At 42.3% G+C, this 26,931-nt stretch overlaps 1 protein-coding gene across 1 annotated transcript in view; it reads left to right on the top strand.

Annotated features, from left to right (window-relative positions):
• Positions 1 to 26,931, top strand: part of pard3ba (par-3 family cell polarity regulator beta a) — a 183,866-nt gene that overhangs the window by 141,254 nt on the left and 15,681 nt on the right. The window contains exons 22-23 of the mRNA XM_073462491.1: positions 4,557 to 4,668; positions 23,996 to 24,066. Of these exons, the coding sequence (XP_073318592.1) occupies positions 4,557 to 4,668; positions 23,996 to 24,066 (183 nt within the window). The remainder of the gene's footprint in view (positions 1 to 4,556; positions 4,669 to 23,995; positions 24,067 to 26,931) is intronic.

Genomic DNA, 26,931 nt, shown 5'->3' with positions numbered 1-26,931 from the left:
TACAAGAACTACAAGACCATTTGTGAGTCAGTCAGCCCCTCCTATAGTCGTGTGAGACCAAGAGCTATAGACTTCAGAAAGACTCAAATTAACTGATAACAGACTGGAGTTCACACTGAGTTTAAAAAGGTACATTTCCTTATGTTTTTTTTTTGTTGGGGACAGTAATAACCTCTTTGTTTTACCATTAGTTCCAGTTCAGAGCTCCACCAACTTTCTGTCTGACTCTATTCCCAATTCTCCACCAGGAGACCAAACATTGACCGTGCACTTTGATGTGTGCTTACCTCCAGCACGCAGGCAGCAAAGAAAAAAATGCCTGCCTGAGCTTTTTCCCCCCAGTGTGTTGTGTTTAAATCAGCTGGCCACAGCAAGAAGAAGTCGCCAAACCAGCCGGCGGCGGCGCACACTTCCTAATTAGTCTGCCCCCACACTGGCTAACACCACGGGATAGTTGCTTTTCCTCGCACACCCTCTCCAGCTCGCTTTTTATATAGCAGACGGTTTTGTTCTCGCTCCAATCCCCTCGCTCATTCTTTCACTCTTTTCCAAGGTCCCATCTCTGTCTTTTTGTTGCTGTTTGGTTGTGCTCTCATTCTGTCTTCTGAGGCGTCTTTCATTTCCTGCTCCTGTGTCTCATCTTTTCCCAGTCTTCCATCCGTCTCCGTCCTCCTCCAGGTTTTCTTCTCTCAGTGCACCTTCAAATCAGCCTGCATAGTCAGATATACTCTGAAATATGGATGAGACATGATAGTTGAAGGTAAAACACATCTGACTTAAGTGGTGTCAGTTGCTGTGGTTTAGCTGACCCAGCAAAATAAGAATTTATTGATTTATTGATTAGTTCTAGTCTATTTACATGTCAGACACTCTTATGAACTCACAAGACCTCCATGCGTCTCATGTAGAAACATTCATGTATTGAAAATTACAGAAAACCCCCGGAGATTTTATGCAGTGTTGAATGTTGAAAGTAGATGAGGACGGCGAGATCTGCACATGATTGTTTGAAGGGGGGACAGGGAGTGATAATAAAATGCAACATATACAGTCGAGGTAGCTACAGCATATAATCCTACTATAGCTTATACATTTTGCAGTAATGTTATCCAGATTTCTTGCAGACTCATATAATTTCCTCGCGTCCGTGGCCAGGTAATCGGGTAAGCAAACATCCTCATTACACCAACATACTGTGGAAAGCATGGTCAAAGTTGGTGCAGGTAGTCGGTCTGTAAACTTGCAACGTTTAGGGAATATTTTTACCGTTTTGTCTTCCAAAATACGCTTAGCTGTGGGTTTGTTTACAACATGTCTGATCGTCTCATGATTTCTCACTCGCCCCATCTGCCTTCTTGTGTTGATGTCATCATGTTCCAAGATCTCAGTGTGTTGGAGCCAAAAAAATGTCTTTCGATTCTAGATCTGAAAGTCTGTTAAAAGAGATATTTTGAGTTAGATCATGATACTTTTCCCTCCAAAATCTAAATATGAAATGTGATAAAATAGTTCACTTTCCTTTGTGTAGTCCAAATTGAAATTGCTCACGGATGCTTATTACCTGATGACTGTACGTGAGGTGTAAAATGCTCCTCTATGATTCTGAGTCACTAGGATGCTGATGTAAAAATGACTTAAAGGGTGTTTAGAAAAGTTATTTCCAGGATATAACATATAATCATCAAGAATCAGGCTTTCTTTACATCACAGTCTCATATCACACTGCTGTTTTGAAAAAACTGTAGCTCACTAAAGCTTACATCTCTTGTGTCTACACAACTGGCCTCAGGCCTGCAGACAGTAGTTATTAGCAGCTGATGACAACAGGGTAGCCTACCTGTCTCCCTCTAGATACACACACACACACACGTGTTTATAGGATAGGACATGCAGATGTGTGTGCTTATACACACACACATAACACAAACTCATGTATCCCTCCCTCCCTCTTCTGTCACAGTTTGGAAAGCAGCCTGCTGAATTGTCAACCCATCAAACTGCTACTCAACAGCCCCCCTCCACCCCCCACAGCCCATGTTTTATCCAGAATCAGCCTCAGTCTTCAGCCATTAATATGATAATATTTGGCGTTGTCAGTGATGGAGGCCGCGGCATAATGAGATAATTACAGTGTTGTTTCATTTGGAGAGCGACACGCACGCTCAATCAAAATGGCAGCCCTAATTACGGGCCCAGGGATTGGCTAATGGCTTCAGTAGAAGAGGGGTGGCGTGAAAAAAAAAAAAAATCTCAACTTGGCTCCGTGCATCCGTTCTCTGAGGGTCTGTTTGTTTGTTTGTTTGTTTGTTTGTGTGTGAGAGTAGTGGGACTGCTGGGCGGCAGAGGGTAAGTTGGAGTGATAAAAAGCAAGTAATAAGTGAATAAATAAATAATACAAGAGATTAAGTGTGAATAACTTAACAGCAAGGTTGTCTGCAGGACGGGGGGACAGATTAGTATTGATTAGCTGTGTGTTGAAACCAGCCATTAAACTGTTCTCAAGAAGCAACAATTAGCACAGTACTGGGCATAAGGCCCACCTCTGATATCCATCTTTATAAAACAGAAGCATCTGCGCTGGCGTTTCACAGCAGAACGGAAACCTTTGGAAAGTTCTGTCCTCATGGCGGCAAGTCGAGATCAACTTCTGTGTCCTGAACGTCAGCAGGGATTCTCCAGTGAAGGCTACACACACACACACACACACACACATTTCTGCAGAATAATAGCGACACTTTGCTTATGAACATAATGGCGTATAAGTGTGTATGACTCAGCCTTCTGTCCCCACTGAGTTGGATAAAAGGCAGGCTGCATTAAATCAAAGTACGTATATACACAGTGTGTCCCACACAGCAAATTACAAGGATTAGCTCTCCGCACACAGAAACACACACTTTTATACATTCCTGAGGTTTGTCCTCACACACACAAACACACACTCAGAGTCTCAGCCAGATTTTCTAATTAAAGGCAGGGTCGCAAGAGAGACTTAAACATGTAAGCTATGTACTCCACTAATGAACCTCTCTATCTGCTCTCTGTCTCTCGGCCTCTCTCTCTCTTTCCTCCGCTCCGTTTCGGTCAATATCTGCCCTGAGGTCAGCCCATTAGAATGTGAGGCACAACGCCTGTTTGATGAAGGCTGCGTGTGGGTGTTTATGTGCGGGACAAAGGCCTTCCTTGTGTGTAGTCATTCGGGGGCATTTGAGTTTTTTACAGATGCAGAGGAAGGGTGGAAAGTTTGCTATTTTTCCTCCTTGTATTACATTTTTTTTTTTTTGAATATTTTTATATGGCGTGTATCTACCGAAAGACGAAATGGCAAACGAACAGCATATCAGTGTCAATATTAGATACCTCTTTCCATTGCAGCCAGTAAACACAGATAAACGACAGCACTGTGTCGTACTCCGGCAGCACATCCTGAAGGATTATGCTCACTCAGACGCGCCATTTTTCGTCTGTTACCGTCGTGTGTGTGTGTGTGCACGTGTGTACCCGTAGCCTTGTTTATGTGTGCTCAGCTCTGTACTCTCAGGTGTGTGTAGCTTATCTAACATTAAGGTCCAGTGAGCATGATGATGTTTCTCTTTAAGTTTTGTCCCCATTCTGTCCTGAGTTCTTATCTCTTCACTGGCAGTCGCAGACACTTTTTTTCTTTTCTTTTTTCATTTTTTGTCGCTGAGGTATTCTTTCTCACCTTTTGGTCACTTTCTGAAAAGGTCAGCTTCAGCAGGATCATTTGGATGTTGCCTCGTCAACGCGTCCGCGTGTAGTTCGAATCGAGGAGAGCTCTGTTTTGGTCTATGTGAAATGAAAAGGAACATCCGTCAAATGTTTTTTGTACAGGGTGTTGTTCAGATTATTTTTCCCACCTTTTCTCTGTCAGATGTAGAAAGTTCAGTTCAGACACTGATGTCTTCTCAGAGGCAGCACTTTGTGGATATTATCCGCCTGCCTGTCAGTCTTCCTGCCCTGTCAAGGGTTGTCACTGCAAAGCAAAAGAATATCAGTGGATTTAACAAAGGATGAAACTGAATGCACCATGTTTTTACCAGACTTTTTCTTCATTTTTTATTTCCTAGCTGTGGTAAAAATTAGACTGCTTATCCCTTAAAGGTGCTCCATGTAACTGTTTGTAGTAATTCACATTTATTAATCACTTTTTTATAGCGGATTGTAAGGTGGCGTGATAAATGAGACCCTCTCTATTGGTTGCCTGTACAATCCTGTGGACAACTGGTTAAAGATGCTTTAATGCTGCTGGACTGTGGATTTGTTTGTGAAGGACTTGTGTCGGATTTTTCACGACAGTCCAAAGGATATGACTTAATGCACATTCTCGAGTGCTTACTGAGAGCAAAAGTAGCTAAAGTTAAGAAATGGTGTTCCAGGAGTTCCACAGAGCCCGTTTTAATATGAACAAACAGCATCTTTAGATCATGGAGTAGTAATTAAGATTTGAGGCCATGATGGGAAGCCTACCCGCCTAACTCGTTGGATAACAGCTTCTCTCTGGCATTATTTACACCTCCCTCTGTGTCTCTCTGCAGTGATCAGCGTCTCCAGGGGCTACGCAGGGAGCACCAGCAGGCCCGAGCCGCTCCAGTCTATGAGGAACTCGACACCGCACGACGAAGAGTCCTGGAGCACGACCCAAACCGGGTGAGTGTGCAGCCAGTTTTTTGGTTCAGGGAAATAAGTTTACAGTGAGAGCTTGCTTGTTTCTTGCCCTAAAAATCCATACAAACTGCTGTGAAATGACAGCAGGAACACAGTGGACACAAGTTTAAAAGAAGTGTTAAACAAAGGAGATATGTTGTGTATGAGTATCTGGAGCTCTCCAGTGTTCCTGTTCTCCCCTGTGCCTTTCTCAGGCTATTTTCAGCTCTCTTGTTAACATTTTGAGGTGCTGTGTGCCACCGAGGCGGCGCCCGCTCTTCTCCTCATTTAGTTTATAGAGAGATCTATTAGACCAGTGACATTTCCATCCACCCTTTCTTTTAGCTCCGTACCACCACCTTCTCGCTTTCTTTCCCTCGTACCCTATTACTTTTTCCGTTTCCTCTCTGATATTGCTGTCCCCTCTACCTCCTTCTCTCTTCTTTCGCTTTCTTATTTAGGCAGAAACACAATGACCTGAAATCTCTCACTGTAGTTGCCTCTCCTAACCAAGCTGCCTCGCTAAATGTCCCTGAACCTGTATCGATCCAGCCTGAGGAATCATTTCATTTACCTCCGTACACTCCCGAAGTCAGCATACTCGCCATGGAAATCAATAGCCATTTATCAACCATTTTAAAATAGGATTTCTTTAATAGCGAGCCCAAGGATGCAGAAAATCACACTTTGATCCGAATCAGAATCACTGAATCTGGCCGCAGCGATTTGTGAAGGCATTTCCTCAGAGCTAGATTTCTTTTTCATTAAATGACACAATTGAGCACAGAGAGGAGCAGAGGCATCTGGGAAATATGGATTTACTGACAGCAATCGCCGATACCCAATCACCTGACACAACCTGCCTCCTGTTGTGTTTTGCTTCCTCGCTTATTCTAGTCTTTGTTTATTGAGCAATGAAGCCCTGCAAACCAGTCTTCATTAGGCGCCCTCAGACACACACTGTGGCTGCTGTCTTCGAGGCCCAACGGGCTTCGTCACTCATTACACATCCCAGTGCGGCATGTGTTTGTGTCTCGGTTCGCCGTGACTCAGTCGGTATCGAAACTCTGATGCAATTAAAGCACAGCAAGCATGAGGCGCAACCTCTGATCCGATTGTTGTTTTTCACCCTAAAATTGACAGCGATGTCCACAGCGAAAAACCAGCAGTAGGTTTGTCCCCTGAGGAGCCCGATAATGAAACACCCCACACAATCACACACTCAAACACATACATAGTGAGAATAGAAACACTAAAACAGTAGAAAATCTAGGAAGTTATATATGGTGCAATAAGAGAGAAAAGATGATAATGGGATGTTGTATTGGAACACAACAGGGTGGCTGAAAAATGACAGTGAAAGAAAATTTGAATAGAATAACTGAAAATAAAGGAGTATTGTCAGAAAACTACACATAAACATTTGTTGATATCTTCGTCTTCCTGCTGAGGTTGAATGCACTATTGCATATCACTTTGGACAAAAGTGTCAACCAAGTTTTTTGGTTTGGTTTCAGAGAGAGTTTCAGGTTAGAGAGTTTAACACAGTGAATCTTTTCGGATCCAAAAACAACAAAAAGAACAACTGGAAGTATGGTAATTGCTGCATTTCTATAAATGCATGTAATTCTATAAAAATAACATATTATGATGAAATGTGTTATCCGTCTTTGAAACTAGAGCCTGACCAATGTATTGATTGGCCGATATTATCACAGAGTTATTGCCGTATATGTTGTCCCATACGAGGCAATATGAAAACTTTTTATTTTTTACACATCATAATGCAGAAAAAGAAGCTTCTTGGGATAATTATTAATGATTAGATTCCCAGTGAAGTTTACTGTTTTGCATAGATGTCATTTTTGGACAATAAAATTTAATCTATTTAAAAAGTTTAAAATATTTAAACTGCTGTGCCTCCATACACATGAGTCTTTGTCTCAAGCATAGGTTCATTGCAAGAGTGTGTGTTTATGTAGAGTCAATTTTCTGTGCATATGTATGTGAATTTTTCTACTCCCTGATATCTGTGTCAGCATCAGCCCCAAAAATCGGTCGGGCTCTAATTGAAACTTTAAACATGTTATGTAGTATGTACATAACATGCTAACGTTTTGGGCTAGGGGCATTCATCAGAGCATCAATTAGGCCGAAACGTTAGCATGTTGGTTGACATGGCCAGAATAAATAGGTGAAATTGAGGTGTGTGTGTGCTACCTTTATATCTTTAGTCATTCAGCAGTCAGAACATACGGTTTAGCACCACAATATAAGGCACTTGGAAGTCGTATCCTTTCAAAGAAAACCCACATTTGGTTTTACTAAGGCAGACCTGATACTTCATGATGCATCTTTACTTTTTACCTTTTTGTCCTTTTACTGTTTTATCTTATCTTAGATCAGAGCTGAAAAAAGATGTAGTTATAACATGACATTTACAACCGTGAATCAAAAAAAATGCTTTTTCCCCTTTCCCCAAAAAACAAGCTGAAGATTTTATCGGAGCTTCTTTAGCAATGGATGCCATCTACACACACACATGCACACACATGCACACACACACACTTTAAGACAGATGACCACCAAAAGAATAAGCAGAGACATGAATAGATTTTCTTACCGCAGTCTGAGCTTTGTTTTTGTCAGTTCAGGTTAGTGTGTTACCCAGACTACTCTTTTTCTACAGACTAGATGGAAACATAACACACATTCATGCCTCTTACATTCACATATACAGCATAGTGGAAGGTGAACCTCCACGATCTAAACTACTTCGTAAAGAATCACTTTTTAGTCTTTATGAAAATAAAAAAGATTTATAGCAATCTAATTTTGATGAAAACATCCGTCTGACACTTAAATAGACATTGAGTGCTGTTTTGTTTATGTTCATTGGTATTCGCAGTCAGGTGCTGACAAAGTGGAGTTTCACCTGCACATTACTCTACACACATTTACCTATTTTCTCCCTCCGTATGGTATGAGAAGAGCATAAATGCAGACCACTTGAGCGCAGCGCTCGCTCGCTAGCTTTGGCCTTGTGTGATCAGCCTTTTAGCCGCCGCCTCCATCACCACCACCAGCAGCGAGCCGCGCTCCTCTTTTATGCTCAGCCATTTCTGTAGCCATGAATGGTTAAAAAGGTTTTCCCAGCTCTCCACACAAGGCCAGGAGCACCTTTCTCCCTCTCTGAGTGGTTTATGTGTGATTTTAAAAGATGAGTGTTTGTGTGTGTATGCGTGTGTGTGTCTCCATTTGCTCTCCTGGGCTAGAGGATCCTGGGTAACACACTAACCTAAGCTGACATAAACAAAAGCCGGGATAAAAGGCTGTGGTTACAATATCTATTCATGTCTCTGTTTATTCTTTCAGTGGTCGTCTGTCTACATGATCTAAAGGTGGAGTTGTCTGTCTGTGTGTGTGTGTCACTGCTTTAAGTGAGTGTGTGTGTCACTGGCTTTTAGTTGTATGTGTGTGTGCAGATAAATCTGGTCTTCAAAAAGGACTTGATGTCCCTTCCTCATTTCTCTCCTCTAACCCTTCTCTCCCTCTGTGTCGCTGTCTGTCTGTCTGTCTCTAATTTGACCCTCCTCCCATGTTCCCTGTCTGTGGATAGGTCACACTTGTAATTATGACAATCACACTGTCCCCCTCTCTCCTTCTATTTTCTCTATATGCTAATGATAGGCTCTCTCTAATGTCGTGATGGCCAATTAAGCCACAAAAGTACATGAGCAGTTTCTTTTTATAGACTTCTTTGTTCTATAAGATCTGTCAGGATGACACCAGATTGTTGTCGCAGAGACTGATGTTGACGTAGTTTCTAACTGACTGCATGGTTGAATTACTCAGACACCTTTTTGAAGGGACACATACTTCCATAAAGTTAGCATTATTTTGTACCATTTTTACTCCATAATTGCTCGATCCTACATTTCCCATATTGCAACCAATAGCATCTTTTCAGTAGATCCTCACTGTCCATGTATTTTTAACTGCACACCCAAATGTGATATCCCCAAATCTGACAAAAGGAGAGGTCTACTCTTTCCTATTATCTGAGAAACCAACCAGGCCATGAATTTGGTTAAGTCCAAACTATATTCAGTCTAATCAGATCGGGTAGGGTCATATAGGTTTGTGGTCTTGGGTTTATGTGTCAGTATGTTGAGAAGCCTAACCCTGAATGATGAAACCATCACAGGAGGAAAATGTGTTTTTTGACACACGACGGTGTGTGAATTGCCAAGTGCAGGAAAAATGATATGCATCACTTCTCTCTTTGACACTGGCTGTTTGTTAATTTGTTGGTGTTCATGTCTCTCTCTGTCAGTTAGTATCTGATCAGGTCCACAGCATTTTCGATTGGTGTCCTGTGGTGCATTTAAACCGGACCTGTTAGTCTTCTGGTCCCATTTGGATTGGGTCTCTCTTTCCTCTTCCTCTTCTTTATTTTTTTGGAAAAATGAATTGATGCTCTTTAGTTGTCCATGGGTCATGTTTAGATCGGGTGCAAAAGACCTGCACTGGAGGTTATGTTCTCATTCTTGACAAAGCTCCTCCATTAGCGACAGAAGCCATTATACAACTAATTTCACAGGCTGAGTGCTTCACTCCTCATGACTGATCTTCATGTGTAAAATTGGAGGAGTTCCCTTTTGAAATTATTTTCAGTTTAAAATTTACATTATCTGCCTAATAGAATGACTTTTATTACTTTTTCAGGCCTCTTAGAGGGATATTTACATAAATGTCACTCATTTTATTTAGATTTTTCTATTATGTGTTTCTGATCGTTTCTAAAGAGCATTTCTTTTATTTTTTTTAATCCAAAAGGCAACTACTTAATTGATAGAGAAATGATCCCACTCATATTTTCTTTCACTGTTGGCCTATATGCCCCCTAGTGGTCATTATTGGACATCCAATCATGTCTGCAGCTGACGCCCTGACCAGACTCACTAGTTTACCTCCACTATACCACAGCTGAACATCCAGGAAGCTTCACATCAAACACACTGCGTTTACTTTAGTCCTGATTGCATGTTTATTAGAATGTAAATGTACTATATGTGCGTTTCAGCTGACCAATCATAACATGGTCAGCTAAAATGAGTGATGCCTCAGTGAGCCAGAATCTTGTTTACCCTCTGTAGTAAAGACACACAGCCCCACGGCATCAGAGAAACACACGCACACACATATGAACTCATGCGTCTTATCTTCAACTCATTACCCTGCGAGTCATAAACAACAGTGGCAGCACATGTGACACCTTAATGAACACAGAAGTCCCTGAAAACCACACACGCAACTACACACTCGGAGTCATTATAAAACACACACAGAGAAAGCGCTCGCACAAGTCCAGATACGACTTGTCATCCGTTGCGCAGCTGTTTTTTGTACTTCTCTCTAATGTTGTGCGTGCGGACATCCATCACCTTGATGATATTTTAATGTCACATCCTCAGGCTGTCTCAATCTCTCCCCCTCTCTCACTTTTTTCTCTCCCTCCCACACGTCGGCCATCACTTCATAAATAAACCCCCACATCATTAAGTAAACACGCACCAGCCTGTCACGGTGATAGATGGCCTACACACACTCATAGACGCGCGCGCACACACACACACACACACACACATACAGGCACGGGTGATCTGTGTGGGGTGCTTCGTGCCCACAGGCAAAACCCCCCCGATGGGTTTTGCGCCCACAGTCCTAATGAATGCACACATATTCATCTATGAACTTGCACTGATCTAAGAGCTCACTTGGAAAAACAAAAAAAAAGTGTGAGAAAATAAAGTCAGAAAGTTATTATCAGCAGCAGGTTTCCAAATGTGGAGGTAACACACTTCAAAATGTGCCCGCAGGCCCTTTGTGGTTAGATATTGATACTGAGTTTTGTTTACTGGTGAGATTCATTGGCTCCCGCCGTGCCCCAGTGACTGGCCATCACTGCTTTCACCTGACAAGTGCCTCCTCTTACCACACACCGTCTGCTGTGAACAATTCAGGCTGACTCTGTCTCACTCACTGAAGACACACACTCACAGCAGAGCGCAGGTGTAATGGATGTGCTGGCAGACTCGCCCCGCTGTGCGCACGCTGCTGGGGAAGCCGCCACAAAAATGGTGTAGCCCAGCAGAAAGCTGCTTATAAAGACAAGTGGGGAGGGGACCCAAGGGAGAGGAATGAGGGAGCAAACCAGGGAGAGAGTGTGAGGGGAATGGGAAACAGCATAGGGGAGTGGCAATCGAGGCAGCCAGTCAGAAAAACAGAAAGTGAGAGGAGAGAACATAGAATGTGCTTATGAGAAAGGGAGGAAAAGGAGAGAGAACATGACTAAGCAACAGAGCAGAGTCAAAGCAAATACGACTTTGAGAGACGCCTTAGGGGGAAGATGGGCCGGATGAGAAATAGCACATCTAACAGGGGGAGCTGGATTGGCACAAGGCGGAGACAGATGGGACGGATGAACTGACAGACACATGGAGGCATTGACATAAACGACTGAAGGAATGGAGCGGGGGCGGCAGAGAAAGATCCGGTTGGCTTCAGGTGGAAGAAAGCAGCTCAGGTGGTGTCGGTGGTAAGAGAGACCGAAGCAAGCTTTCACCCTGCTGGGACGTCCTCAAACATGATATTAAAGATACAATATGTAAGATTTCTGCATTTAAAATGTCTAAAACTGATCAGACCATTCTTATACATTCTGACTAAACTCAGCACTCACCAGAGACTCCGGTTCTCTCTCTTCTTTTACCCTCTCTGTAATGTTACGTTCATCAAGTAAAGTACTTTCCCCTCTGGCTCCAGTCAGCATTACACACAGTAAATAAACACCCGTAAATCAAGGTCACCAACGCAGTTCACTGCTGCAGTTAGGTCGAGAGACGGGAGTGAAGATAAATCCACTTTGACTTTTTTTTTCTTTTTCTTTTTTTCCAGCTTGTAACCATTCGAAACATGTCATTTGGGATGAAGCTATTACTACCACTGTCCTGTCATTTGCTGATGGTGACCCTGGCAAAGAACTCAAATATTAATCAATTAAAAAAAAACAGTTGGACATTATTTTTACTGTAAAAAGGGACGGCTCTATTGATTTCCACGGAACCAGATGAATCTGCCGGCTCATGTTTGATTTCCTCTGGCAGATACGTCTGACAGATTTTCCTCTGTCCTGGTTTGTGATGGGCCAGTAACAACCATTTATCTCTGTGATAACCAGATTTGACACATGTCACACGTTTCTCTGCTCTGATTGGTTGAAGGTCTATCCAATAACGTCCAGTCTGCAGGTTCATCCAGGTTCACAAAACTTAGATCAAACTGTGGATTTAGGCAGTGCTGCTCAAGATTCTGTTACTGGATGTACTCAAATGTTTTCAGCAACTTACCGTTCAGACCACTATTTTTTTCCTGCTTAAAAACATACTGAGTACCAACTTGCATTGGCATTAAATGCTACGTCACAGAGGTATTTTGTGTGTGCGCCCATTGATAACTCTCATTGGAAATCAAAACTTAATTGAGAGGTTTTGATGAAAGGCTAGAAAAATGGAGAAAGAGTAATGGATTCATGGTGAGGGAAGTCTTCCTTACTCAACCGAGCAAGGGACTGACTATGTAACAGATGAGGTTGTTGGAATTACTTCCCTTTTGTCAGGCTTTCCATCTCATGTACCCCCGACCACAACCCCACTCTGTGCTGTCCAATTAATTAAAACTTTTTGAAATAATTTGTTAAAAAACGTAGATTTATAAAAGAAGACAAATTGGAGAAAGAGTGTGGGAGGCCGAGATGCTGGTTGTTTGTGCATATGGAAGAAAGAGAGAGAGAGCAGCTGGTCCGGGGGTGTTTCTCTGAAGGAGGCTACACTAATGTTGGTCTAATGTTAGTGTTAATCAGGTTAGCATATGCCCTATGTGTGTGTATGTGTGTGTGTTGCTATGAGGTTTTACTGAGGCACCTGCTTTATATTCATGAAGAAATAGAGAAGGCTATAACACACACTATCACTCAACATCTCTCTCTTTCTGCCTGCCTCACTTTCTTTCTGTCTTAAGCAGTCCCACACGCATGCACACACACTTACACACACTTCCAGTTCCCATGGGAAAAGCCACATTTGACGCACTTGGAGAGCACCAAGTAAGTTGGATTAAGTCCTGCTTTCTATTTTTCACAAAAATGCTTATGAGTTTAGAAGCGTAGCCTATTCTGGATCGACTTAACACGCATACACACGCACTCATTTACCATACACGCACACACAGTACATATAAATGAGCATGAACACAAGCACACAAACTGACATACATGTGCATAAACACCAGCTCACACATTTTATAACAGACTTTTAAGAGGTAACACACCACAAACACATAAAAAACACACACTCTGTGGAAAGGCAACATATACACACATGCACACACACACTCAGTCACCATCAAAGGGCTGCAAACCTCAGATTTGGCCAAACTGAAGCTGTTTTCAGAGTTCATTTCTCTGTAGGCGGCACCAGCCAGCTCCATCCTGGCAGCTCGCACACACTCAAAACTTTTTTAAGGAAAATCCCATAATTCAGTAATTACATGAAATGCAGTCTCTTGATCCCGGTTTCCTCATGACCCCCTCTGAGATCACCCTTGCCCGCCGCTCGAAAGCAAAACACACACCCTAGACTTTCTGTCAAACACACTCATTTGCCCATCATGCCTCATGCAGCAGCTGAGGCTTGTGCTGATTAAAGGCTGCCCGTTGGTCCTGACTCTCTGGCCTGGGCTCTGTGCTATTCTGGCCCGTGTAATTACACATGCCCCACCACAAGTTAGTGTTCGGATCGTACACCCCAGAATTACTATGAACAAGCTACTGTAATGAGCTACTGGAAAAGCAGCTGAATAGAAGGAAAATCATAGAGGAGAAATGAGGAAGGAGCTTACAGGAGCCAGTTCTCTGTTGATGTAGGGGTTGAGGTGATAATTATGAAACAAAAGTATTGCTGCAAAGATAGTTCCTTTTTACAAGCCATTTAGTCCAATAATCAGTCTGTAAGATCATTGTAGGGGAGGTGAGATAAATCCATGTTTTCCAATACAAAGTTAGTGCTTTATTGCACGAATACGTTAAAACCTTCTTTAAAAGGCGCATCATCTGGACATGATGTCTGATTCTGAAAAGAAATGAATTTGCTTTTGGAACAAGTTAAATCACCTGACACTGTCAATGTACTTGTTTGCGGATCAAAAACATATCTCTATCCTGTATATGAACAAGGAATGATTCTGAAAACATTGCCTTGGCCCTGTAATGACATGGTAGGGTTTCTTTTTTGATGGAGACAGCAGCTTTTCTCAGCTGGAAGTGAGTCAAAGGAACCCAATGTTGACTATTTTTTTTACAGCAGAATAAAAGTACTCAAACAGTCAAGAAACTTGTCAAGCACTCTCCTTAATCTTCTACTCTGTCTGTTCATTATCACCATCACCCAGCAATTGTCATTTTGCTATTATATTGCTTTAAACACTACGTGGAACTTCTGGAAGAGTATTGAGTATATAACCATATATATTTTGGTGAAACAATAAGTGTTGGAAACTCAACCTATTGATCGACTGAGACATTGATTATGAGAAGGGGTTGTTGTAGTTTCTGTTGACGTTTAGGTAATTAGTATTGAAAAAGCATCGACCAACAGAATCCATTGTAATTGAAAAGATGCCCTCATACCTAAACTATAACATCTCTATGACAGCTCCACAAACCTCACGAGTGCTTTCGGAGTTTCTGATCTGCCACCACTATGGTTAAAGTCTCATTACATTTGAGCAACTAAAAGTACTTGATTAAGGTTTGGGGATGTTCGCAGTCATGGTTAAAGTTAGGAAAACATTGTTAATTGTTTAATGAAACTTGTGTTGACTTTTGACACAAGATCGAACAAGACCCACAATCAAACTTACAACCTACTCTGTAAGTCTTTTTATCAAGGGTGTAGCATTTTGCGGTACTTCAGCTTTGCTGTCAAGAGAGGAAGGTAATTGCCATCACAGCCGCAAGAGGTTGTCATTAGGAAACATTGTTGCCATTGCTTTTTCTAAGTGTTTGAACGATTGGTCGATACCCTTGTTTTTCATGGAAGAATTGTCTTGAGTTGACTGAATCTGATGACCACAACCGCTGATCTCCATCAAAAAGGAAGCTAGAAACTTTTTAACTCTGAAGGGGTTGGGACAATGCCATCGTCCATAGCTGATGTATGACAGTCATCCTCACCCTAACCTTGGCCTTTCAAGCCTTCATGGGTAGTGTGTTTGATACTTGAAATGGATCATGTGTGGTACTGCTGTGATTTTGCAGAGCATTTGTTTTGTTTGTCTTGTAACATTTTTTCTGTAATCTCGGTCTCGTCTCAGTCTCAACCACAAGTCTTGCCTGTCAGTCAGCTCTCAGTCCCCCTTGTGACACACACTGCTTTTCTGAACTTATGCATTACAGAATAACATCCAAAGGTCTGTGGTTCCTTTCAAAAGAGCCACTGATAATAACGCTGGTTCTAACTTTGATACTGTACCACACAAGCTTTAAGAGACAAGAGGCAAAGAGAGGGCATGTTCATTCATTTCCATGATTCGGTCATAATTTCACACTTTTTGACCACTCTTATTGTTTTACATCATCTGTTCTTTGCTGTTGGCTTTCGCACACAGGAGCATTTTCTCAAACACATACATAGACTCAGGCGTAGGCTGAACTCTTGCTCACACTCATGGGACACAAAGACAAGAGTGAACATCTCATTCAAGCATTATGTTTCCACCCACTGCTATCAGGAGTTTTCACACACACGTATTGCACCTTTCTTCCTCTCTTCTCTTTGCAAAGTCACAATGAGTGATTCCATCCACGGACACCTCCTCTCTGTCCTTGTCTCATCCCTGAGGCTCAACACACTTCTCTCCCCCTCTCTTCGTTTTTGTTTTAAGTCACTTCATTCCAATGCCACACGGCAGCCTGGTGAGGATTTTTATTTTTTTTGCTACCTCCTCTCCCTCCTCCCCATCTGGGCCGACAAAGGCCTACAGGGACTTATTTGGTGTCTGTCTTTATCCCCACAGCTTGTCTCTGGCCTACGGGCAAACTGCAGAGTGTGATCTGTCTGCTAGTTGATAGAAATCTCCCATTCTCCTCCTCACTTGCGCCGGCTCTCACTTCAAAGCTCGTCACCACTCTGTGTTTGAATTTAAGAAGGGGAGGTTCACCGGGGTCGCCTATGAGTGTGTGTGTCTTTGCTGAAGTACCATTGCTCCCCTACAAGAGGAGTTTGGAACGCTATCAGCGCAGTCACAGGACTGAGCAGTTTTAGGGCCCAGGCACCCTAAACTGACATCAAAGAATTAGCGGCAACAAAGGCCGACCGTTGTGTTGGCACATGTCGCCTTTGTCTTGGCCAAAAAGCTGCTAGAGGGACTACAGTTCAGCGCCTGCGTGAGAAGAAAGAACCTTCCATACCTCCAGGTGGCAGTAGTCTGTGTTCGTCGTTGTTATGATAATGGCACTGCTGAAGAGGCGGAGGCGAAAAAACAGGAGAAACCATGCTAAATGGGTGAAGTCATGGATACTACGTTGACTGGTTAGAGGGGCTTTCATCTTGTTTTCGGTTTCTGTTCTTGTGCACTGACTCACTTAGCTGAATAGCCAATCAGAATGATTTATCTCACCATAGGGCTCCGTCGCAGATTTAACATGCTTAGTCGGCCAAAAAGACGCTGACAACGGCCAACTAGTGCCAACGGTGCAGGACACACCACCAAAACTAGGGCCCAGACACAGGCGTCATTGTTGCATTGTAACAGTTTCACCAACACGCATTACAAGGTGAAAGAAAGACCATTCTGTAAAGATATTCTGTACTCTGTGCTTCAGACAGGCAACTCACAGCAGATGAAGTTTGGGCAAACGGACTCTTTAAAACCAATGACGCTCACTCAGCGGTTAGGGAGTTGGCAGGAGTTGCATCAAAGTATCTGAAGGTCAGACGCATCAACCTCACGACATTTGCAGCAGGCCATTGGAGGCCATGAGGAGCTGGATTCACTCATCAAAGCCTCCGTCACTGGTGGTGGTGTCAACCCCCACATCCACAAATCTGCGACTGTAAGGAGGGGGCAACAGAAGACTGTTTAACCTGTGCTGCGGAGATGGTGCCATCACAGAACACAGACACATGACTTGACAGAACCGGAGGGGGAGCTGTTTGAAGATGTGTTAGTGATTTTGCAGCGTGTGTGTGTGTGTGGTGTGTGTGTGCAAGACAATGGTTCAAACATCAGTGCTATGCCCAGGCTTGTGCACACACAAACACACACTGTGTTTCGCTAGTGTTAGCCTAGTAAAAAATAAACCCAAAAACTGTCTCTCTCTTAGTCACACGCCCTATGACATACCTTTCAGGGTATAACCTGGAGAGAAAAAAATCAAACTAACCGCACACACACATGCACACACGCTCACAGGGGTATTTGGATGTTATTTCAGTGAACAGTGGGGAAGCAAACAAGCCCACAGATGGGGAGAGTAATGGGGACACAGTCCCTGTAAATAAACAACACCCCATGGCCACTGCCATGGCCACACACACTCACCCTGACACACACATGGAACAGGTTTAAGATGCATGTTGATTGCACCTTCGTGTGGTAACAAAGTGCACGCACGTGTAGGTTCCCCTTCTAACGTCAAAGGCAATTTTAAAAGTTTAAACAGTCACTGATTTGGTTGGGTGGCCCTTGATTAGTAGTTTAATTATCATGCAACTTTATATTCTATTTGCACTCAGCATAACCTAACAGGAATACAAGCGCTTCATGTAACCACGTCAGATGAAACTGACCAGCCCAGCCCACGTTGTGTCATGCTGAAGGGTCCAGTTACAAAATGTTCGTGTCTAATAGCCACTTCAACAGATCAAATACTCTCTTGGGTTGCAATATTTTCTCAGTATGTTTGTCCTCTTGGAGCCGGTGACATCAGTACATTTCCCAGAGAGTGTCAAACGTCCTTTTGAATGTGTGCTTGCTCAGTTGGAGTAAACACATCAAATGTATTTAGAGTTCGTGTAAACCGTTTCAAACTTTAAATCAGAGCAAATTTATTCAAACACATAAAGTAATCTGCATGGAGCCGTTCTTAAAAATGTGAACGCTAATGAACTAACATTCTCTTCACACTACCTGTTACATCCTCATATGGGAAGATTAAACCACAAGCACACACACACACACACACACACACACACACACACACACACGTCCAGTCCAAGCCTGAACCCAACTGTATGTAAATGTAAAAAGCCATTCTAAGGTCAAGAGTTGAGGCCTAAACAAACACTAACAATGAAGACAATTACCAGCAGATTGGCCTATTACCAAAATAGACTGCATTCCAGTCTGAGTGTGTGTAACCTTTGGTCCCCGTGTGTGTGGGTGTGTGCGTGTGTGTGTACCATCTGCTGCTAACGAGCTCAGAGTGAGCAGGGTCCAGGTGTGGGAGTGTTTAGTGTACACTGGGGGGCAAGTGAGCCTCCTGTTTGAGATACGCAAACGCACACACACACATAGCCTCTTAATACTGCATAATCGTGTGTGCCAACGGGCTAGACTTAACTAGCATGAAAGAGGTGCTTTGACCTTTTTTGAGTTTTAGTCGGTTATTAGTTGGTAACTATGCCAACGAGCCATTTCACAACAATATTACACTTTTATTTTTTTCATAATTTCATTAGAGAAGACGCTCGGTCTGGCCAGTGGCCCCCTGACGAACACAAAGGAATGAAATCACAGATAGTTGCTAAAATCCTGTTTTTGTGCTTCTTTTAGACTAAAGTACATCCACCTGTTCAATCTGAAGATGCTGTTTAAATGTCATAGCAATGTCCTAACTTTCTCAGGATGTTTTTGTACTGATCTGTACAGTTATCTGATATCTGACGACCTGGTTATGAGACTCACCAATCAACCATCTTTCTCCGGAATTGCTCACATGCACTAACACGCACAGGTTATCAAAACAAAGAACAGAGAAGCTCAGATTACAACACACGGGGGGGTATGACGGGGGGGCTCACAACACCATTACTCCAATGTATCTTTACATAGCAAAAAAAAAAAGTTTAATAGTTCTTTGAATTATTACCTATACACTCAAAGAAAAGAATTTGCCTGAAACAGTGACTATAATTATTTTTAATTGCATGAAAAAGTTTCAATATAATTCTATTACATAAGTCAGTGTAGGCGGTCACATTTAATGCAAAGTTTTTCTTTTTCTGTTGAGTCCAAGTGTACAGTATACATTAAATAACAAGATGTGTGATTTATCACAGGAGAGACACCAAGAGACCAATAACCAATTTGAAATGCATTACTATTGTGTATGATACTTGAATAATGATCACTTGAAAAAAACCCTTAAGTTCCCCTTAACTTTATATGTTAAAATATACTAAACACACATAAGGTTTATGCATAAGGCTGCATTAACTAAGTTATTTAAATCTTTCACATTGACTCAACATGATAGAAAAACTTTGCGTCTGATTTGTCACTTTACATACTTATGTAATAGAATTAAATGTAAAATGTACATGTAGTTATAAAACTCAAAGTCAGCGCGTAATTGCCATTTATAATGAATATTCACTTAAAGAGAGTCTAAAAAGTTGCTTTTACTTTCACCGTTTTCAGAATCATCCACTCTGGAGAGTCTCCCTTTTCAAAAAGCTCCCCTTGGGTAAAGAAACCGAGAAAAAAAAATGCATTTTCAAATTTAGCCGTCCTCATGTTGATGCACTCCAAATAGCTTTTGGTTTTGTATGAAAACCACTGAATGCTGTTGGATATGTTGCAGTATTACAGGCTTCATCTTTGCGAGCAACAGCTGTTTTCCAACATGACCTAAGATCATCCTATGTGTACACTATATTTTGTCCTTGAATGCATTAAAGCAATTGGGCAGTGATAAATCAACTGTTTCTCTCCAAACAAACTTTCAAAGAGATTAAATCAAAAGCTTCCCACAGAGATGTGGTAACTCTGGAGGTGCTTGTACATCATGTTACATTATGTAAATATGCAGACATGTATGTGACAGAGTGTCTGTGTATATATAAGTGCATTTTTTATGTATGTGGACATTTCAAGTTCATACTTAACTGTCGATTACTAGTGGCTGCAGTAGTTCGACTCTGTTTTGTTTTGCGTCCACCGCCGCACACATCTTTAACAACTTCTCCAGTTTTCCCTCCCGTGCTGGCTCAATTCTCTCCCTCACTGTTTATCTTTTCCCTCTCCATCCTCCCATGGGGGAGTCAGCAGAATCTCATCACAGTGATTTTTTGGGAGGGAGGGGGGGAGGAGGATGAGTATCGGGTGGGTTCCGCGTCAATTGTGCCAGTCAGATGGAGGGCGTGGGGGTGAGATTGCCAACAGGAGGTGGGCATGGGGTGCCAGGCAGAGACTCTGCACTGAGACACATGCTTAATTAGCATCCACGATGGATGGAGGGAGGAAGAAAGGGATGGATGGATGGATGGAAAGAGGAATAGATGGCAGTACAGGAGGCTAATTATGCTGTTTGAAAAGAGATGGCGGAGGAAAGCAGTTTGGAAAAAAGAAAATCTGAGCATCTCAGTCCCAGGATGAAAGCGCTGCTCAGGCATTGTGTCAAAGCACTTGGACTCTCATTTGAGGCTTATTGTATATATGAGCATCAGAAATTTACAGCGAAGCCAAAAGTGCTCCAAGAAATTCATTTCCTGAGCTCCGGCAATACTTTCTGATGAATGCGACAGCTGTGCCGCTAGAGTTGATTGGTGTGTGTGTATGTGTGTGTGTTCCAATGCGTATCATCTGGCACTGTCAAGGCATGGCTTTCTAATTTGGAAAAATGGAAAAGTGACTTTCCGCTCATTCACACTCGCACACACGCCAACCATTCTGTCAGAGCGTTTGTCAGCTGGTGAATTGCAGCGGGCGCGATGACTCGACACAATTATGCACTTTATAAGAAAGATTGTTCTGATACGTTTAAGCTCATTTGCTTTCCCTGATGAGAAAGTATTAAAAGCAGTCTGAAGATCTGCTGATTGGATTTGGTTTTGAGTTTAGATACATACACACACACACACAATACAGTGAACTCCAAGATTAACAAAGTCTTTCAGCTTTACAGTTTTACCACATGACACTCGTGAGAAATAAGAACTTCCCTATCATGTGTGTGTATGTGTGTGCATGTATTGTGGTCTGGCATAGAGCTCAGAGAGAATCTGGCTTTCTGTCGGCTACCGTCTGCACAAGACGTCAACTTTTCCACTGATATCCACTTAGACATAGCACACATGCATATACCGCAGGTACATGCAGCACCATATACAGTATGATGTCACCAGGTTCAGGGTGAGGACATGAACTTGCAGGGAATAATTATCGTTCACCATCTCCGGAGACGCGGGTCTTTGCTCACCGACCGCCGCCTCAGAAGTCTGTCTGCTACATTTTCACTCAAACCTGGATGAATTTCATTTTGCCATTTTACCAGTTGCCATGGTGAGACTGAGACTTGTTTTGTGTGTTTGTTTACTTGTGCATGTGTGCGTGCGTGTGTGTGTGTGTGTGTGTGTGTGTGAGTACCACACCAGTATTTCAAGGAACATCATCTGGCACTAAAGCAGGCTGTATAATTTGGGGAAATGGGCTTCCACATGAGCAATCCATATGACAGACATCCATAATGTGTGTATGTGTGTGTGTTAGTTAATAAAAGAGTCCTCCAGACCTATGGCTGCAGGCTATTATGTTAATACAATCAATGGACAAAGAATTTCACTAATTTTATCTGAACTCGCATTTCCTTCCGTCCCCATCATTCTCTTCCTCTTCCTGTTACCTTGTCTTTTTCCACTCAGAAGATGTATTAGGCCTTGTTCAGCACACACACATTGCCACACGCATACAGAAGGTCCTCCACCTGAGTCCCAGCTTCTTGCTGAGACTAATGCTCCCTTTACCTCATATTATGCATCTCTTTGCATAATGCCCCCAACCTAATACACACACACTGCCATCCAAAGATGGAGCGTTCACTTCCCGACATCATATTAAACCTGCACACAAAGACACACATGCCTCCCCCCGACTACCACAATATTAACATACACATATACACACAGGCAGACACAAAGCCACTTCAGTGAATAGAGCCTTGCTCCAGCCTTGGCTCTGATGTGCTTTCACTTCCTGGATCCCATTCAGAGACATTAGAGCTCCCTATATTACAGAGACATGCTAATGATATCTGGTAATGCGCCACTGCTGCATTGACATGCGGAATGAGTTTGAACTCATGCGTATACGCAAAAGACAGCAATAGACTCGTCCTCCACGGAGTCATTTAGAATCTTTATAGTGCATGTCTGTGATATTGAATTCTGTGTATGTGGTGTTGTATCACTTTGATAGCCGGGATCAAACACATCACTGTTTGCCTCTTTAGATTTCCATGTGTGTGTGTGCCAAAGCTGCAATTGCTTGGTTGTGTACACATGTGCATGTCATTTACCGTATGATGGCTGCTTTTGTGTGTTTTCGACTGACATGCCAGCGTGTGCATGTTACTCTACAGCGGCGTATGGTGTGTTTGACCGATGAAATGTCCTTTGAATAAACAGCCTGTGTTTGTATGTGAAAACTCAGAGCCCAGAACCTAGATTACACATAATTGAAACTGTATGCTCTCTGTCTACTCTGCCTTCAGGGCTGGCTTGTTCAAACCCCCTTCTATTGTTGCAACCTTACAACATGTCCACACTTGCACAACTCAGTTCGCCACCACATCTTTTTTCACTTAATGTTTGCTTTTGATCCATACTAAGTCAATGGTTTTCACAACCAAAAAAAGGATGATAGCATTTCAGGTGAGATCCAAGACTATGGACAGATGAACACCATTATTCCAAAAGCATACCTGCAAACACACTGTGCTCCCGATTTCTCACTTTGATCTTTCAGTTTTGTAGTGATACATATCAAATGGGTGTTACTCGGTTTTTGTGTCATCAATGTGTATTTGTACCTGGAAGAAGAAAACCAAATTGCACTCAATTGGCTGAGAGACCTACCCCTTTTCACCTTTTGCGATGTTAATTTTAGAATTTTTCTAAATGTATGCTTCTTTTTCATTTATTTTACTGTGAGCGGTGAATTTCAGAATAATACAAGTCATTTTACTTGCCCCACAAAATCACCCTCTTTTTCACAGCCTAATATTGGCAGGTATGCAAAAAAAAAATTCCTCATTAGGTGTTTTGATGATGCTGATGGAGTTGCCTGTAGGTGTCCCGAAGAAGAAGACAACCCAAGTCCCCAGGGACTGAGCCACTGCCCCCAGATGGGTTGAGATCCATTTAATTCATATCATACCGTCTTCATACTCATGTTTATGGAAACATCTGCGTTTGTTATGTTCCTCCACCCACTTATCAATATTGTTCCTTTAATTTGTCACCCATCTGTAAGTGATCATATAGAGCAGGAGGTGACAGAAGACTGTTTTATCCTGCTGAAACCCAGCTGAGCAAACTAGCTGTCACTGTAATACTCCACTACCAAATGATGCCTTTTATCCACAGTTGCTTGCCAGCAGAAAGAGAATGAAGAAGAAGAGACACAGCTGTGGCTGGAGAATGACCTGAAAATGCTATTGAATAAACAGCATTTCCAGATTTATCTGCCTGAGCATGCACTTTAATCAATCACTTCCTCGTGTGCCTACTGGCCAAAGTATTTGTTTTGTTTGATTGTTTCATGACTGGTGTGTTTGCATGAACCATACACACACATGTTCATCGGAGGGGCACAGTGCTTACATGTGGTTACATGTGTTTATGGTACCACATGTGCGGCAGTCCATGATTTCTTCCTCTCGTTCTTTGTTTCCTCCAAAACCACAAGGCTGCACAGGAACACATACATGCGTTAAAGACTTTATGTACATGAACAGAGTTAAATTTCAGTAGCACTTAATCTGAGGTTAAACATGTAGCCTGAGGGCATGCATGCGTCCTACCACATGGTTTAGCTGCTAAAATAGTTTGTTGGACAGTTTTTTTCATCAAATAACTACCTGGGTGACTTCCTGTAAGGCAGGTATGACTTCAACGCTTTGCTCAAGGATATTTTGACTGTCGAGTGACTGAACTTTTGAACTTTTTAGTCTTATATACTTAAATTATTGTCCTGTGTCTCCTCACAGATGGCACCCAGAGACTCTCGACCTGTGCCCCGCTACGAAGACAAGGAGCGACAGTACCCCACACAGCCCAGGTGAGACCACTCTTCCTTTCCTCATTGTGGGAAATTAAGGGATAACTTCTCGCCACTCCCCTCCCTTTGTGTCTCCCCCACTCACACACACACACGCACGCACACACACGGCACAGACTAATCCTCTTTGGAGCTTATAATTAAATCTGGAGTGTTTGCCTTGGGAGTGTCTACTCATCCCAGGAATAGGAGTGTTCAGCTCTCCAGAGAGCAGGGCACAGGCAGGAGGATCACACACACGCACGCTCAGAGGATGGTTTGCTCTTATGAAGAATGTATAACCTCTAGTGTGGGTCTAATGGAACTGCACATGTTCCTTCTGTTTGTTTAAATGTCCTCTTGTCAAATTAGGCACACACACCTCTTCTGTTCTCCATATTAAGTGTTTCTCAGCACACATGCATAAGTCCAACCGCACCAGAATATAACTCGACTCATGACTGTGTGTGTATGCACATGCTGAGCAAACGCCATCATTGTGATGTTCGCGGCCCAACGGCTAAGTGGAGCGTGGAGTGGCGCGGAGCGAGGAAAGTGAGAAGAGGAGAATGAGGAAATAGAGGGGACACCGGGATAGAGAGGAGGAGAGTGAGAAAAAGAGAACAGTCATTTCACGGGTTATTGCCCCTCCTGATATGACAGGCACCAGGGAGCGCAGACATCAGCGCTGGCTCAGAGGGGACGAGACACACTGAGAATCTTGGAAAGAGAAGGAGGGACATGAGCCGGCAGCAGAGGGACAGAAAGATTGGCCAACTGTAACTGTGGAGACAACCCAAATGGAGACAGACAGACTGAGGGAAGACCTGGAGGAGCTTTGACAGCTCTGTCCAAACTATACTTATGTACAGTTACACAGAAGAGAGAAGTCCAGAGTTCAAGACATCCACTGATTGAAACTTTCTCTGTAAATTGAAGCCAGTCTGGCAAATTGAAAACCTTCCCAGCCATTCAGAAGGGCAGAAATGAAAGTTGAATTCTACATTTTATTGCTGAAATGAATTTTTTCTATTATTTCTTTACTATTTTTCATCATAGAAGAGATAATTGAAGAACAGAGTACAGAGAAAATAATGGTAAGATAAAATAATTGTAAAAGCGACTAAACTAAAATAATTGGGAATAAATAAATGAAAAGGATCCAAAAAAACATGGTTGTTGTACAAAATCTCCCTTTTTAAAAGATTTTTTTTTACATGAAATCAAAGCACATCTTGCTGGTCTGGGCGGATGGTCTGAAATCCATTAGAGGTTGTTGCGTTCTCAGAAAGATATATCCCTATTTTTTTAAATGTCAGTGTGCTGTTCCTGTTCTAATGTTTTGTCCACAATTTTATTTGAACAAATTAAATTTTGGCTGTCCTTACTGGTTCCATTTAAGCAAGATACTTTTCTTTTGCTATACATGACATCATGCCAGTCCTCATCACAGATAAGGGGTCTAGCTTCCTGTCCAGTTGGCAAAAATTCTGATAAACCATTAATCATTTTGTTAATTTTTCAAGCAAAATGATTTTCTGTTCCAGCCTTTCATTTGAATCTTTTTCTTTGCATTTTGGACTTTGGTACCCACTCTTTTCAGTTCTTAATTCTGGACGGGTGGAAACTGAGATTTTTGTAAAAGATGACGCAGACACCCACATCCTCTTCTCACATTGGCATCATTGGCAAATATGAACTCGGATTATGCGTTATGATATTGAAGCACTCTGTCTATATTTAAACAGACATTGAAAAAATAGATTGTTCTTGTTCTGAAGCCCCATTTTCAAAAACACCCATGCATGTGTTGACTAGGCCTTAATGAAATGGGAGGGTTTGCTGATTAATACTTCTTTTTTTCCTTTTTTTGACAAATTACTGTCAATGCGATTAATTGAGTTATCATTTAATTAACTCATCAAGCAAAAATGCCAGACACTCTGTCGTTACATTATCACAACTTTCCAGTCAGTTAAACAAACAGGATTTAAAATGAGAAAAATGAGCCTGCAAACTACACAGAATGTCAGCTGAACTGTTGGACTATATAATATTCAATGACCGCTCACATGTTTTATATTTAAGTGATAAAGTAGTAGCAGTCATCATATTCTCTGGCGCACATGATTAGGCATAAAGATGAGTCAGGTTCAAATAGTGTTCATTACCTCAAGAAATATTCTCATTGTTATCTAACTGTTGTTCATCTCCTCTTTGAAGTATTTTTAGACTCAAGACCCATAGGATATCATCCGTTTGAAATGCATATGGTACAGTTAACATGCTGCTGGGGACATTTGCCTCAGCAGAAGAGCAAAAGCGAAGAGCAACAAAAGGCTGAGGAAAAGTGCCAGATAGAGTTTGAACACTATTCAAACTCACATATTTGTGTTCTTGTTTCTGATGTTTCTGTAGAGATAAATCATGACTCTTCAGTCCCCCAAACTCCTCCAAACTCCTCTCAACATAAATACAGAGGCGAGAGGAGGAGGAGACACAAATATATTCCGGGAATGTTTTTTCTTTTTTTTTTCATTGAGGGAGAAAAAACAGGAGAGAAAGAGAGAGCAGACACAGCAGTGAATTGAATGCATTTTTCAAAGTGGAGCTGAACTTTGTGCAAAATCCCCCCGGGGGCCGCCATTATTGAAAGCCATTTCCTCTCAAAATGAGTGCGGCTCCACCATTGGCCTGGCTCTCATTAGCATACATTTGGCCTGCCTTTGTGTGGAGCCGGCTGGGGCTGCAGCTGGAGGGGTGGGAGTGAAGGAGGTGAGTGTGCATGATTGAGATTGTGTGTGTGTGTGTGTGTGTGTGTGTGTGTGTGTGTGTGTGTGTGTGTGTGTGTGTGTGTGTGTGTGTGTGTGGATAGTACAGGAGATG

This window comes from Pagrus major, chromosome 24 (assembly GCF_040436345.1).
Source record: "Pagrus major chromosome 24, Pma_NU_1.0".
In the NCBI taxonomy this organism is placed as follows: Eukaryota; Metazoa; Chordata; class Actinopteri; order Spariformes; family Sparidae; genus Pagrus; species Pagrus major.
The sequence above is the reverse complement of the archived record's forward strand: the minus strand, read 5'-3'. Positions and strand labels throughout refer to the sequence as shown.